This window comes from Solanum tuberosum, unplaced genomic scaffold (genome assembly GCF_000226075.1).
Source record: "Solanum tuberosum cultivar DM 1-3 516 R44 unplaced genomic scaffold, SolTub_3.0 scf00103, whole genome shotgun sequence".
Taxonomy (NCBI): domain Eukaryota; kingdom Viridiplantae; phylum Streptophyta; class Magnoliopsida; order Solanales; family Solanaceae; genus Solanum; species Solanum tuberosum.
The window spans coordinates 881,049-896,588 of record NW_006239027.1 but is presented as its reverse complement, the minus strand read 5'-3'; the positions used below and the strand labels follow the sequence as shown (position 1 = coordinate 896,588).

The window sequence follows — 15,540 nt, the reverse complement described above, 5'->3', positions numbered from 1 at the left end:
AGAAATGACCATCAGCAATACATAAGATATGAAAAATTGATAATATTTTAAGAGAAAAACAGTACACAGATTGAGACTTCTCACTTGCAATTTCATTTTTATAAGATGGAATTATTGTACACCAGTTTAGCATGATATGATCCATTGTAGACGTTGCTCGACACCCAAACTTTCATGGGCCACACCGTCTATTCATTGAGGTCTTTGTCAAGAGCAAAACAAGAATGGTGGTTTGAATTGCTATTGATGAAGCCAAAACCAATATCTGTATTTGTTTGTCTTTTAATTCAAGCTAATATTCTCAACCTTAGGCCATACATTAGAAAAAGGCGAAAAACCATAACCTTGAACTCTCAGGTCCATTCAATATCTTGATTCATAAAAGAAAACCGCGAACATCATTCATATGATGATGATGATAATCATTCTCGCGAGTTTTCTTTTCATTTCTTTGTTAGTTATCCTCGTTAGGATCGTTAAGAAGCTATTGTGGACTCCATTTCATGTACAATTTATGATGAGATCTCAAGGTATACAAGGTCCTTCTTACAAGTTCCTACATGGAAACTTCAAAGAGATTTTTGAAATTAAAAAAGAGTCCATAAACAAAGCCATGGATCACTTGTCACATGACATATTTCCAAGAGTTCTACCTCATATATTTTCTTGGAAGAAACTATATGGTAAATTTAAATGATTATAACACATTTTCTTGTTTTATTTAGTTTGTATTTTCTCTGTTTCTAATGTCACTTAACTATAGGGCCAAATTTTCTCTACTGGTATGGACTGCAACCTGAACTAGTAGTGACTGAACCAGAACTTCTCAAAGAAATACTGAGCAATAGAAACAACAATTATCCCAAAATGGATCTTGAAGGTTTTCCCAAGAAGCTTTTTGGAGACGGGGTTGCATCATCTAAAGGCGAAAAATGGGTAAAAATGAGGAAACTAGCCAACCATGTTTTTCATGGAGAAAGCCTAAAAGTAAGAATTTTGTGCAGTTTTTTGGTAAGGAAGTTCCTCTGCTTCCTCTAGTGCTAATTTTTTCGATAATGTTTGTGATTGTAGAGTATGATTCCGATGATGATTATGAGTTGTGAGACAATGCTCGAACGTTGGAAGATTTATGAAGATAAAGAAATTGAAGTGTTTGAAGAGTTTAGGCTATTAACATCAGAAATCATTTCCAGGACTGCTTTTGGAAGTAGTTACTCAGAAGGAAAGAACATATTTCAGATGCTAATGAAGTTAGCTTCACTAGTTTCCGGAAATGCTAACAAAGTTAGATTTCCACGCATCAGGTAAGTCCCTTCCTCCACGAGTTCAGCTTATCAACGACATTTGATCAGTTAAGCCAACATACTTGTTACATCTCGTGTAGTCAAATTTGGAAAAGCTATGATGAAATAGAGTCAGAGAAACTCGAGCAGGGCATACATGACTGCATTACTCGAATAATAAAGAAAAGAGAAGAGGAAAAGATTGGTGAAGACCATAACTTTGGAAGTGATTTCCTTGGAAAACTCCTAGAGGCTTATCAAGATAACAGAATATCGATAGACGATATCATTGATGAGTGCAAGACATTTTATTTTGCTGGTCACAAGACGACAACTATTTTGCTTGGATGGACAATCTTCTTGCTAGCTACAAACAAGAAGTGGCAAGAAAGAGCAAGAAAAGAAGTTGTTGAATCATTTGGCCACAAAGTTCCTAATGCAGATGGCCTATCAAGACTGAAAATTGTAAGCAATTGTTTATTATCGGTTTCAATACTTCTATTCAATTACGTAACAGTTTTCAACATTCTTTGATCAATGTAGATGAACATGATTCTTGATGAATCTCTAAGATTGTACCCTCCAGTGCCATTCATAAAAAGGAAAGTTGACAAGAAAGTTGAGCTAGGAAAGCTAACTTTACCACCTGAAATGCATTTCTATATATCAGCATTAGCAGTTCAACATGATTGTAAAATATGGGGAGAAGACGTTCATGTTTTCAAACCAGACAGATTTGCTGAAGGAGTAGTTAAAGCTTCAAACAACAATCCAGTAGCATACTTGCCATTTGGCTATGGACCTCGAACTTGTTTAGGCTTGAACTTTGCAATGACAGAAGCAAAAATTACTCTTTCGATGATCCTACAACGTTATATGTTTACGATTTCACCAACTTATGTTCACTCTCCTGCTGATCTTTTTATGCTTCGTCCACAGCATGGAGTTAAAGTCATTCTTCACAAGATTTAAGATGTATATAAAGATGGAGTGGGATTGAGTTTAAACTGAAGTATAATTGTACTTATATTTGTCCAAGCAAATAAAACTATGTATTTATTTGAAATGTCTGTTGTGTTCAACAATCTTTTATGAGCAAAAGAATCTTTTACAATAAAAATCCATTGAATATGAACTATTTAAAGATTAAAATTCAGCTACTCCATCCATTTCAATGGAAGTGTCACCTTGGTAAAAATCACGACGAATATAAACTTGACCTTAAAATCAACTAAAGTCACATAACCAGTGACCAATGATTTAAAAAAAAAAAATTGAAAAAATTACAGCCTTGGTTGAGCAATTCCTGAAAGCCATCTCAACAATGGAAGAACAAAATTACATTAACGAAAAACATAAAGAAATGAGCAAAACTAAACCTGGATATAAAAAACTTTTCTGCATTTTAGTCCAGTTTTCCATATGATGGGAAAAGTTCAAGCATTGAAGGCCTATACACAAAATTTCCATCCTAAAATATAATATCTTCCCTGAGAAAAAACTACATTTATGTCCTATGTCATTTTCATAAAGTTGGTAAGTATTTATCCTTCATTTGAGAAATGAGCTTAAATTTCTCCTCAGCTTCAACTTGCTGTTGTAAATCAGATCGTGAAGCTCTATCCGGGTGAAATTTCAGCAAGGCTTTTCTGTAAGCAACGCGCACCTGAAACAAGAATTTATTGTAAGTAATGTCTCTTGTGTTATATCCCTCAACTGTTACTAACACTTCACGAATAGTAATAGAAGAAAGAGACGGTCATACGGAGAAGATAGTAAGACAACTCCCAAAATCCTAGGTAAAAACAAGAAATGAGAAAAGTGGCTGCATGTCCTGACAACTAGCTTTCCTAAATAAGTGGCATGTTGAAATATGAGTGTGGATGTGAGAGCCGAGTCTCAACACAGGTTAACAACAGCCAGCACAATATAAGACGAGACAATATTGGGAGAGAGAAAAAAATGGGAACATAATCAGAAAGCAAACCAAAACACTAAAAAGGAATAATAGCTTGAAATGACATGCCATGATATGGCTTCGGTGTTGTGTGGATTGGGAATCACTGTTGGTGATGGTACTAGTCATGAGGTTTGTTTACGCTCAGTCTCTAAACATCTTTCATCTTTGTTAAGTGTTACTTAAGAGTAAGATCTTGTTTCAGGTTCGCGTTGCTTACAAAAAAGCATTGCTGAAATTTCATCCAGATAGATCTTCACGATCTGATATACGACAGCAAGTTGAAGCTGAGGAGACATTTAAGCTTATTTCTCAAATGAAGGATAAATACTTACCAACTTAATGAAAATGACATTAGGAGATAGAAAATCTAGTTACCCCTATCTTGTGAAGGTAGACATACTGATTTTGATATAATGAATCTGAATCTAATCCAATATAAGTGTATCTTCATAAGAGACATATTTCAAATGTTAAATTTACTTGCATAAACACCAAATATTATACAAATGTACCATTATTGATATCATAGTATAATAGCTAGGACCACACTTACAATAGTCGCCACTAATACATTGTTTTAGTGGCAACATTAGTCGCCGCTAACACTTATAATAGTTGCCACTAATACTATGTTTTAGTGGCAACATTAGTGGGCGCTAATACTTATAATAGTCACCACTAATATTATGTTTTAGTGGCAACATTAGTCGCCGCTAACACTTATAATAGTCGTCACTAATACTATGTTTTATTGGCAACATTAGTTGCCGCTAACACTTATACTAGTCGCCACTAATACTAGGTTTTAGTGGCAAATGTAGTCGCCGCTAATACTTATTATAGTCAACACTAATACTACTTTTTAGTGGCAACAGTAGTCGACGCTAATACCTAAAACAGTCGCCACTAATACTACGTTTTAGTTCAACAGTAGTCGCCGCTAATACTACTTTTAGTGGCAACAGTAGTCGCCGCTAATACGTAAAACAGTCGCCACTAATAATATGTTTTAGTGGCAACATTAGTCGCTGCTAATACTTAAAATATTCGCCACTAATAATATGTTTTAGTGGCAACAGTAGTCGCCACTAATAATATGTTTTAGTTGCAACATTAGTCGCCGCTAATACTTAAAATAGTCGCCACTAATACTATGTTTTAGTTGCAACATTAGTCATTGCTCATACCTATCAAGACTGAAAATTGTTAGCATTTGTTTATTATCAATGTCAATACTTTTATTTTATTACATAACACTTTTCAACATATTTTGATCAATGTAGATGAACATGATTCTTGATGAATCTCTAAGATTGTACCCTCTGGTACCATTCATGAAAAGGAAAGTTGAGCTAGGAAAAGCTAAGTTTACCACCTGAAATGCATTTCTATTTATCACCATTAGCAGTTCAACATGATCGTAAAATATGGGGAGAAGACGTTCATTTTTTCAAACTAGATAGATTTGCTGAAGGAGTTGTTAAAGCTACAAACAACAATCCAGTAGCATACTTGCCATTTGGTTATGGACCTCGAACTTGTTTAGCCTTGAACGAAGCAAAAATTACCGATGATTCTACAATGTTATATGTTCATGATTTCACCAACTTATGTTCACTCTCCTGCTCAGCTTTTTATGCTTCGTCCACAGCATGGAGTTAAAGTCATTCTTCACAAGATTTAAGATGTGTATAAAGATGAAGTAGGATTGATTATTGGTTTAATCTGAAGTATAATTGTACTTATATTTGTCCAAGCAAATAAAACTATGTATTTATGTGAAATGTGTATTGAGTTCAACAATCTTTTATGAGCAAAAGAATCTTTTACAATAAAAATCCATTGAAAATGAACTATTTGAAGATTAAAATTCAGCTACTCCATCCATCTCAAAATAAATAAGTGTCACCTTGGTAAAAAACACGACGAATGTAAACTTGACCTTAAAATCAACTAAAGTCACATAACCAGTGACCAATGAATTTTAAAAAAAAAAATTGAAAAAATTACAGCCTTTGTTGAGCAATTCCTGAAAGCCATCTCAACCATGGAAAAACAAAATTACATTAACAAAAAACAAAAAGAAATGAACAAAACTAAACCTGGATATAAAAAACCTTTCTGCATTTGAGTCCAGCTTTCCATGTGATGGGAAAAGTTCAAGCATTGAAGGCCTATACACAAAATTTCCATCCTAAAATATAATATCTTCCCTGAGAAAAAACTACATTTATGTCCTATGTCATTGTCATAAAGATGGTAAGTATTTATCCTTCATTCGAGAAATGAGCTTAAATTTCTCCTCAGCTTCAACTTGCTGTTGTAAATCAGATTGTGAAGCTCTATCCGGATGAAATTTCAGCAAGGCTTTTTTGTAAGCAACGCGAACCTGAAACAAGAATTTATTGTAAGAAATGTCTCTCGTGTTATTCCTCTAACTGTGACTAACACTTCACGAATAGAAATAGAAGAAAGAGACGGTCATACAGAGAAGATAGTAAGACAACTCCCAAAATCCTAGGTAAAAACAAGAAATGAGAAATGTGCTGCATGTCCTGACAACTAGCTTTCCTTAACAAGTGGCATGTTGAAATATGAGTGTGGATCTGAGAGCCAAGTCTCAACACAGGCTAACAACAGTCAATACAATACAATATAAGATGAGACAATATTGGGAGAGAGAAAAAAATGGGAACATAATCAGTAAGCTAACCAAAACACAAAAGGAATAATAGCTGATCTAATACACAGATTTGAGATCTTGCATTTGCAAGAATGTAAGACATTCTAGCTGAGAACTTTGTAAAATGCTAATTTAGCTGAGTTTTCTGCACAAACTTAATGCAATCAGATTATCTAAGTTGCTCGTCTGTAGAAGAAGCAGATTTTTAAGGGACTTACAATCTATCATTTATGTTTCAACTAAACTTCTCTTAAACAAGACCAGAACAAAAGGATCATATGATTGCTAAGAACAAGAGAGGTCACCAATCATAAATCAGGGAAAGAGCAAAACAAGAATGCCAATGTTTCATAAAAGTATGTTCCCTGGAATTATTTGCATTCAGTAGAATTAGGTAATTTAAAATTAAGAAGATGGAAGATATTTAGAGACTGAGCGTAACCAAACCTCATGACTAGTGCCATTGCCAACAGTGATTCCCAATCCGTGCAACACCGAAGCCATATCATGGCATGTCATTTCAAGCTTACTAAGTTCCTTTCGAACTTCAGCTCGTATCTGTTCCTTCAAGTTCATATTCTCTACGTCCTATAAAGATTCATCTGATAGGTTAAACAGTAGAAAAATCCAAATATACTATAATCACAAATTAATACAGGGGGATCATAAGTGGCATGGAAGAGGGACACAAAGAAATATAAGATAAAGAGGCTGCAAAAAGCCACGAAATAGACATCAGAAGAGGCCAAGTTGCCATACCTTCTTTTGAGTTTCTCTCATTTCCTCCACACGCTGCTTTTGTCTCTTTTCCATTTCTAATAAACGCATACTTTCAGCCTTCTTTCTTTTCAGCAGCAGCTTCATTTTCTTGGCTTCTTGTGCCTAGATAGGAAAAAAGCACATCAGATAACAGTACATCTTCATATATACACAAATCTTGCTCTTTTTTGGGCTAATTTAGCTCTTCCTCTGTGGTTGCCCTTTTTTATCTGAAATTCTAGAACTTCAATCTTAATCTTCAAAGTTCATGGTTTAGGACACCAACAAAACAGCAACCCATCCAATTAGATACAGATGATTTTTAGTACTAAAATAAATACATCATCAAGGAGGTACTAGAAGTGTACAAAAGTGTTTGTGGACTTAGCTCCTTTTGAGGATGTAAAGAGTCTATGAAAGTCCAATACATCGTCAATATCATTTATAGAAGTTCTACTACACTAAAATTAAATTTTTTGTTGGCATCTAAAATTTACAAAAGGTATCCATATAAGGTGTTTTCCTAAAGGTATCTCTAATTCCTTTATATCCAATCAGTCAAAGATACACATAAATAGTTATGGTTTTTCTTTCTTCATTAGTGCCTCATGTCTTCGTTAGTGCTCATCCTTTAATTACGCTTTGCACTTAAATTCCCCAAAAGAGCTTTTTCCCAGATTGATATGCAGCCTAGATATAGCCCATAAGTTAGAAGTAGAGAAGTACTGCATTTAAGGGCCTGTGAACTCTATCTTCAAAAGGAAATACTAAATAATAGATATAGTTAGTAAAAGGATACATTAATTGTCAAAAGCATAAAGAAGAAATTGTTAGTGATTAGGAATAAGAGATTAAAGTTGAATTATAAGAACCTCTAATCGTAACAAAGTGGGCTTTTTAGTTATGAACCTATCAAAATAATAACTGAGATAGGATTCTACAGGATCTCCCCGCTTTCAAAATCGGACGTGAAGGTTCCCTTTCATCGGGCTCAAGTAGGTACACCAAATAAAGAAAGGAGCTCTCAAAACTATCTCCAAAACACATAAAGCTACATTGTTTCATCTAAATCAAGAAATTTGAAATGGTTTTTAAACTTGATTGACATTATTTACTTCATACATTTCATTTTAAGAATAGTCTTTCAGTCCTTTTTCTTCTTCTTTTTAAAAAAAATATTTAGTCTTTCAGTTCAATAGTGCCTTTCTTCGTTAAAGCTCATGCTTTAATCATGTTTTGCACTTAAAGGCCCCAAAAGACTATAACACCTTTAGCTTTTGACTACTCTAGGCTTCAAAGATCCAACATTTATAGGAAATAGATGGGGGATTTTACGAACTCAACAGAAAGTTCATTTATATATTTCTACATCGACTGACTACTTCAAGTTTCTAACTATTATAAACACAAAGGACATCCTGTTAATCTCTTGCACACTCTTACATTCTTACTCTCTACAACCTGGCTGCAATAATTGTGACACCTCTGGAGCATCTAGGCTACAAAGAAGCACACTAAGCATCAAAAGTAGAGAACGTTTGATCAATTATGGCATTGATGAGATCAAAAGACATTCAGCAGTCGAAAGATCAACAGGTTACAGACTAGTGAACACCAAAAGCATAACAGAAAACAAAATCTGTACAAAAGTTATCAGGAAGAAGGATGTACACATGACAGACCTGAATTGCCAATGCTCTTTGTCTGGACGCCAATTCTTCCTCTAGTGCCTTTTTGTATTCGGAGGTCTCCTTGAACCTTTCTCTTTCGGTGGTAATACAGTTCTCAACACAGAGCTCCACATTCTCACCATCTTTTCCATTCATATCATCATGCCTTTCATCCTTGTGTTGGCTCATAGATACAGATTCCGAAAGATCCTCCTCCGACAAGGAACCACTGTTTCTAGGTTGTGTTTCATTATGGTTTGAACTTAATTCTGATGTCCTATCAGGAATCCATTTCCCATTTTCCTGATCAACACATTTTTTGCCACTGATTTGTATGCCTGATGAAGCTCTCCTGCAAATAGAAGACTCTCTAAGACTAACGCTGCCATTAGAATAGTTGCAGTCTGATTTATCTTTAACAGATGATCCGGTAGTCCACCATCGAAATCCTCCAGGCAATAAATCCTCCTTTCCATTGAAACTACCAGTTTCATTACAATGTGATTCACATGTTGGTCTAGGAGATAGGTTTTCTTTTTCAGTAGAGGATTTAGAGTAACCAGGACAAGCCGGATGCTCTTTACTCTCACCAGGCTCGGGTTGAATTCCAACAGCGGATGCACTATTAATATCTCTAACACCAGATTGACCACTATTATCATTTTTCCTCTTTAACGAAGCTTTCTGCCACTCTTCCCGAAGCAGTCCAGAATAATCCCCCATGACCTCATCATCATCAGATGAACTACTCTCTGAATCAGACATCAAACCATATCGATTTTGGACAGGAGCTTTTCCAGAGTAAGTTCTTTTACATTTTGATAACTTCACTGGGGAAATATTTTCTCGAACAAACTGACAATCATCACCAATTTCATCTAGAGGTTCTGTAGCACTTTTCGAGCTTGAGCATGGTCTCATGCTAGGGGATGGGTCATGAAAGAAGTGGCGGTCATCTTCCAAACCAAATTTAGGATATTCATTCCCATTGCTTTCATCATCATCGATGAAGATTATGTTCCTCAAAGGAGATCGTCTTTTGTCTTTCTTTGCTGCTGTCTTACCTCGAAACCTCTTGGGGGTTGATTCAGGCACATCAATAAAAATTACATTACCAAAAGTTTCACACTCGACATCAATCAGAACAACATGATCAGCTCCTGTGCCATCATTGCACCTCCTCGATGTCTTTTTCCCAGTACGGGGTCGACCATGAGACTCACCTAGAGACACCCCACTCATTTGTCTCTGCTAAACGACAAAAAGCAATTTAAAAATAACTCAATGAGGTCATATGACCACAATAAGAAAAAAGGAAAAACAAGAAGGAACTCGGGTGGAAAAAAGCACAAAAATTCAAAGAGTACTAAACAATACCTAATCACCCGTTAATCATGGTCACTATTTAAAATTTGAAATAACAGAAGGAAAGAAACAAGGGCCTGTAAGGTCCTAACCAATTAGAAATTAAGAAAATACTCCACCAACAGAAAAGGTGTTCAGTCCATCATGGGAGTTAATCAATTTCCACAGTACCCCTACTCCATGTTATTAGCTCTATTTTTTCTTCTTTTTCATTATGACATTTGTGTTTGAACCAACTTGCGTGCACCTCAACTAATCAAACACCTGGCAGATTACCATAGCCCACAAGCATCAGGTAAGTATGCACACCGAGATTGAAGCAATGAGCTTATACAGGATGCTACAACTAAATTTGAACCTAAAATCTCCAAGTTATTTGCATACTACTAGCTCTTATCAGCATGTAAACATTATTCTCACTCTTTACCACTTCTCATTATCACCTAAACCCACATCTCATGTCCCATGTCCCACTCCACCCTCCACCACTACTACATGCAAGCAGCTTTATGTTCAACCAAATATCAGAAAAGTTTTCCTTAGGTAAAACTTTTTTTTTTCTTTTAAACAACAGATTCCATAACATTTCACATTATCACAACGCTGAGCATAACTTAATCAGAGTATGCAATTTCTACAACAGCAAACACCAAAAAATAGCAAAACAGTTGAAGCAAATACACTGAGCAAAACACAAAACTCCAATAAGAATTCCTTCTAACAAACCAATCATTACACTATCATCACCATTTCAAACAACTAAGCAGAAACAAATCATGCAGCCCAATGGGTCCATAGAATATCCAATTTCTTCACTAAATACAAAAATCTACCTCAAAATCAAAAATAGAAGGATACCCAGATAAAGAAAATCCAAGAATTTCAAAACCCAAGTCAGAATTTTGAAACAAAACCCAAAAAACTGATCAATTCAACAAAACAACGAGATCATTAGAACAGTTAAAAAAAAATACCTAATTCCGCAATTAACGGTAAATACTCCAACTCTACGAACAAAACGAGTATTACAGAGAAATGGAAAACCGTAATTTGGTAGAAACTTACCTTGACGAAGAAACAACAAAACCCTAAACACGCAAAATCATGGAAATTTACAGAGAAATTGCTGAAGCGATAGAAGATGAAGAGACGAAGGGAACCCAAAAAAGAGAGTAAAAATATACACGGCGTTGAATTTAATATTTCTTATATATTCCTAGTAGTATCACGTTTCAAATTATTTATCCTATTTTGATTTAGCACGAAATTTTAAAAAATATATTTTCTTTTGATAAATTTAAAATATGTCAATTATGTCAAGATATCTTTTGATTTCATGATCGTAAACATGTTAAATGGAAAATAAAATTGAAATTATGCTTAAACAAGGAAAGATGCAATCATTTTGAAGTCGAGAAAAGGAAATCGGACAAATAAATTAAAATCGAAAGTAATAATTTTCCTATATTATACCATAATAGATACTCCCTCCGTCCCATTTTATGTGAGGTACTTTGACTCGGCACAAAGTTTAAGAAAGAAAGAAAGACTTTTAAAACTTGTGGTCCAAATTGAATAATAGAAATTTGTGTGGCTGTAAATCATTTCATTAAGGGTAAAATAGATATTTTATAGTCAAATTGTTACTTAATATAAAACTGTGTCATTATTTTTGGGACTGACTAAATAGGAAAGTAAGTCACATAAATTGGGACAGAGGGAGTAATAGTTTTTTTTTTTTTGAAAAAGTCTACTTTTATTTGGCTTAGTTGACTTTTTTTTTCCTTTTTTTGTTTTTGGCTGATGTCAAGTGGAAAGAGATTGAGGTTGTTGGATTTTTGAATTAATTTTTGTTATTATCTGTTGTTTTTGTTTTTTTTAGCTTAACGACAAAGGTTTGCACAATGCATATACGATGCCCAAGTTCGGATCTCGCATCTGATTTTCACTTATGAGATTTCATTAGGTATGTTATTGTTATTATATTTATTGTTTTTTATATTTCGTCTATCATACTATTTTGTTATACTATTATGTGTTATTTTTTATATTTATTTTTTGGACGGCTTAGAACTATTTCTCTAGAGTCGTTGGCCTATTAGAAACAACATTTATGTCTTCAAGATAGGGAGTAAAAATTTTATACACGTTGTCATCTACGGACCCCACTTTATGAGACTATATCCGATATGTTGTTATTGTACTTTAATGGTGTAAGAAAATATTTACACCATCAAATTATTTATAAAATATTTAATTTTGTATCTAATAACTTCTTACACCAAATATATTATCGATCGTTAAAGACAAAAATTAAAGATGAGAAGCCAACTTCTATATGAAGGAAAATCATGCAATTAAATGAAGAAGAAGTGCAACAAGTAGTGGCTAAATTTTAAATGCAATCATAAACTTGGATATGTTTTAAATAGGACCATCAAAAGTGGCTATCTCTGTCATTTCCATGTGAGGCTGTGGGCATTCAAATGGGCCAGGCCCATTGATTTTGGGCTTCAACTAATGGGTCCATAAATTTCTGTTTGGACTATCCAGGATTAAATAAGGAAAAATGGTAAATATAGTAGACTTTTAATAGCACTTGCTAGCATATATTAGCCATTATATAAAAAATTACTACTCCATATTTAACTACTCTTTTGATATGAAAAAGTTTTGGACAAAAATACCCTCAACTATATGCAACAACTCCAACAAACATTGTTGAAGTTCGAAGGATTGATAAGTGTGGATCGAACCTAAGTAACGATTTATGGGGTTCAAAATTTTGTTGGAGTTACAAACGCCATGAAATGAATCATGGGGTTCAACCTTTATATGTTCAAACCCAAGGAATGGTTCACGTGGTTCAAAATTTTGTTGGAGTTTCGAACTGTATTAATGAGGTTTAAGCCTTTATAAGTTTAAACTCAAAGAATAAATGGTTCAAACTCTTATATGTTCTTTCATGTTTAAGAAAGGAATTTTTTTAATTTAAATTTTATTTTTGCATTAAAGTCTGACTATTTCCGTGTTACTTTCTAAATTGTGGCTAAAAATTCATAGCAACTTCGATATGATAATAGTATTTGGTATGTTAAATTTTATACAAAGTAACTTCAAAGCTACCAAACATGATATTAATTATGCCTAAATCCCATAATCCACCTTGGGTGGATGCTAATTTTAATTGTACATAAATAATGTTCTTCCTAAATAGCTACCAAACTGTAAATATATTGCTTTGCATCATCATGATATTAAACTAAGTTACTTCTCATACTATAGCGATTAGAAAGTAATATATAGCACAATGGTCATACCACTAACATATTCAATGTGATTTTATTAGTGAGGCAAGATAAAGTATAAACGATTCTTATGTTTGTATGATAAAAAAAACCTATTTTCGATAAACAGAATGGCTATACCATAAATAAGAAAACATTATGTAGTCCAAATCTATGAAGATGCCAAATTCCTCTACTTAAATTAGCCACAAGATTCAATGTCATATAAAGTTAGTTGTAATGTTTGATGACCCAACAAAATCAAAATACATCACAAGTTAATAAAGTGGTCCAAAATTCCCTCTATATAGATTGAACTTTCCCATCTAGCTAGCATTATCTGAATTGGCTAAGCCACTTGGCAACCCCCCCCCCCACCCCCCACGTATGAACACGATAAATTTAATTTATAAACATCAATAGTGTAGTAGTTTCATGTTCTGTTGGTCGCTGCAAATATATTTATGATCACGACTTGATTCAAGATCTCATTCCTTAAAAAGTTCTCGTTGAAGATCTTGATTCTCGTAGTTATGTTAGAAGAAGTTAGTCACCTTTATTTTCTTTTGATGATTTTAGTGTCCCCTAGGTTGGGCTTAGCCATTTTATGCTTGTCAAAGTGATGAGCCAGCCCGACCTATTTTGGACCGTCAAATTCCAAACTTATATGAATTGAACTAGGTAAAGTTGGGTCGACCCATCCTAACAAATATATATAATAGTTATCTAAAGGTTCTCGTTTAGGTGTTAGCACTTCATATATAATCTATATTTTTTTCTCAACCAGTTTATGTACATCTTATCTAATTCTACAGTATATATATTGTCTTCAACGTACACATTTGATAATTCTATACACCAATAACACTTCGATAGATGGAAAGAAACTATCTTATTGTGAATTGGAATTTCCTCCAAAATTCCACCAAAAGGGCATTGAATTTCCTTTTCATGATTGGATAGGAATAGACCATTCAAAAAACAAAAAGATGACTACTTTTATCACTTTTTTCATCTTCTACTATTCTTTTCCCATTTTACAAGTCTTTGTTTTAATTATATGTGTATTGGTGATTCAAATGGCACCATTCCATATGGATTATTATGTGGTCAAAAAGAAACCCTATGAGATCACTTTCTAAATTGAGCTATTGACCTTTTTATCTTCTATTTTGAGGATCAGACCTTTCATATTGCCAAAAAGGTTCCAATAAAAGTGTCAAGTGGAGAAAAAAACAGTAGAATTTTCATATTGACAAATGACAAAGGTACCAATCAAGGGTAGCTTTGGAGTGGTAAGTACTCATTCATCCTTAATTAACAGTTTTTGGTTCAACTATTCCTGGGTAATGGGTCGCCTTTGTTAAGGAGTGTTTTACCTCTAATGTGGGACTTTCTGGCGCGAATCTGAATTTAATCGGGCTCCTATATAAATACCAGACAACAAATGAAAAAAAAAAAGAAGAAGATAAATTATCCATGTATCATCCTCCCTCCGAAATTTTATTTTTTTTATATTTTTATATATTACTCTATTTTTTGAAAGATGAATAAACCACTTTCATTTCTTTTTTAGGACAGACCAATTTTCTTCATTTGAGGATTCATATAATCTTTTTGTTCCTTTTTTTTTTATAATAGTGGTGTTCATGTTAATTATTGCGGTTATCTATTATTTTCAACTAGTACAAACATTAGCGAAGTCATGAATTTCAATATGAATATTTAAAAATTTCGTCTCATATTGCGGTTATCTATTATTTTCAACTAGTACAAATATTAGCGAAGTCATGAATTTCAATATGAATATTTAAAAATTTCGTCTTGAGACCTAAAGCAAGTCGAGGAGATTCAAGAGTTTAAATATATTAAATAATTTTTTTTGTCATATTTGTATGATGCGATTTTTCAACGAAGGAATTCAATTGAACCTTATTCATTGGATGTTTCTATTGCAAACAGGTACCAAATACCTCGATCCATCAATTCATGAACTAGATTAAAAAAATATCTATCAATATTTTCTGTCTTTATCGACTTTTGAATCTCAATTTGATATAATTTCTATCGACTTTATTAACCACTAAATCAAACACTAAAATACAAACGTAACATTGCATCCTTAAATTGAATTTCTTGTCCTTCACTCCTTTCAATTAAACTAAACCTACAAATAGTAGACCCCACCCCTAAATTTATGCATAGGATGACTAATCCATTAATGCAATTTAGCCAAATTGAGAAGCATAGCTACTAATTTGTAACCTCCAACAAGATTATCAAAATGGATAGTAGGATGATTGGAGTACGTTTCTTTATTCTTAATCAGAGGTTTTAGGTATGTAAAAAAATATTGTTAAAGTGTTGCTCTCAGAATGGTTCCTGCAACACATTCTCTAATGCAATAGAACTTCAATGTAGATATCAGACACCGAACGAGAGAAAAAACCTCCAACAAGACTAAAGGCTCAATGTGAACAATGGACCTAATAGACAATGTGACAAATCCTTAGGTCTAATATATATATATATA

General features: G+C 33.6%; 2 protein-coding genes across 2 annotated transcripts; one reads left to right on the top strand and one right to left on the bottom strand.

Annotated features, from left to right (window-relative positions):
• The first annotated feature begins 177 nt into the window (after nt 1-177).
• On the top strand, nt 178-2,349 carry LOC102584622 (cytochrome P450 CYP749A22-like). Its single transcript, XM_006348590.2, has 5 exons — nt 178-683; nt 764-987; nt 1,072-1,304; nt 1,385-1,748; nt 1,827-2,349. The coding sequence occupies exons 1-5, from the start codon at nt 407-409 to the stop codon at nt 2,253-2,255; spliced, it is 1,527 nt and encodes a 508-aa protein (XP_006348652.2). The 5' UTR covers nt 178-406; the 3' UTR covers nt 2,256-2,349.
• A 2,764-nt stretch (nt 2,350-5,113) lies between these two features.
• Nucleotides 5,114-10,881, bottom strand: LOC102584282 (uncharacterized). Its single transcript, XM_006348589.2, has 5 exons — nt 10,786-10,881; nt 8,368-9,603; nt 6,686-6,808; nt 6,374-6,514; nt 5,114-5,632 (listed from the first exon to the last, which is right to left on the bottom strand). Exons 2-5 carry the CDS (start codon nt 9,595-9,597, stop codon nt 5,492-5,494), a joined length of 1,635 nt encoding a protein of 544 aa, XP_006348651.1. The 5' UTR covers nt 9,598-9,603; nt 10,786-10,881; the 3' UTR covers nt 5,114-5,491.
• Between the last annotated feature and the right edge of the window lie 4,659 nt (nt 10,882-15,540).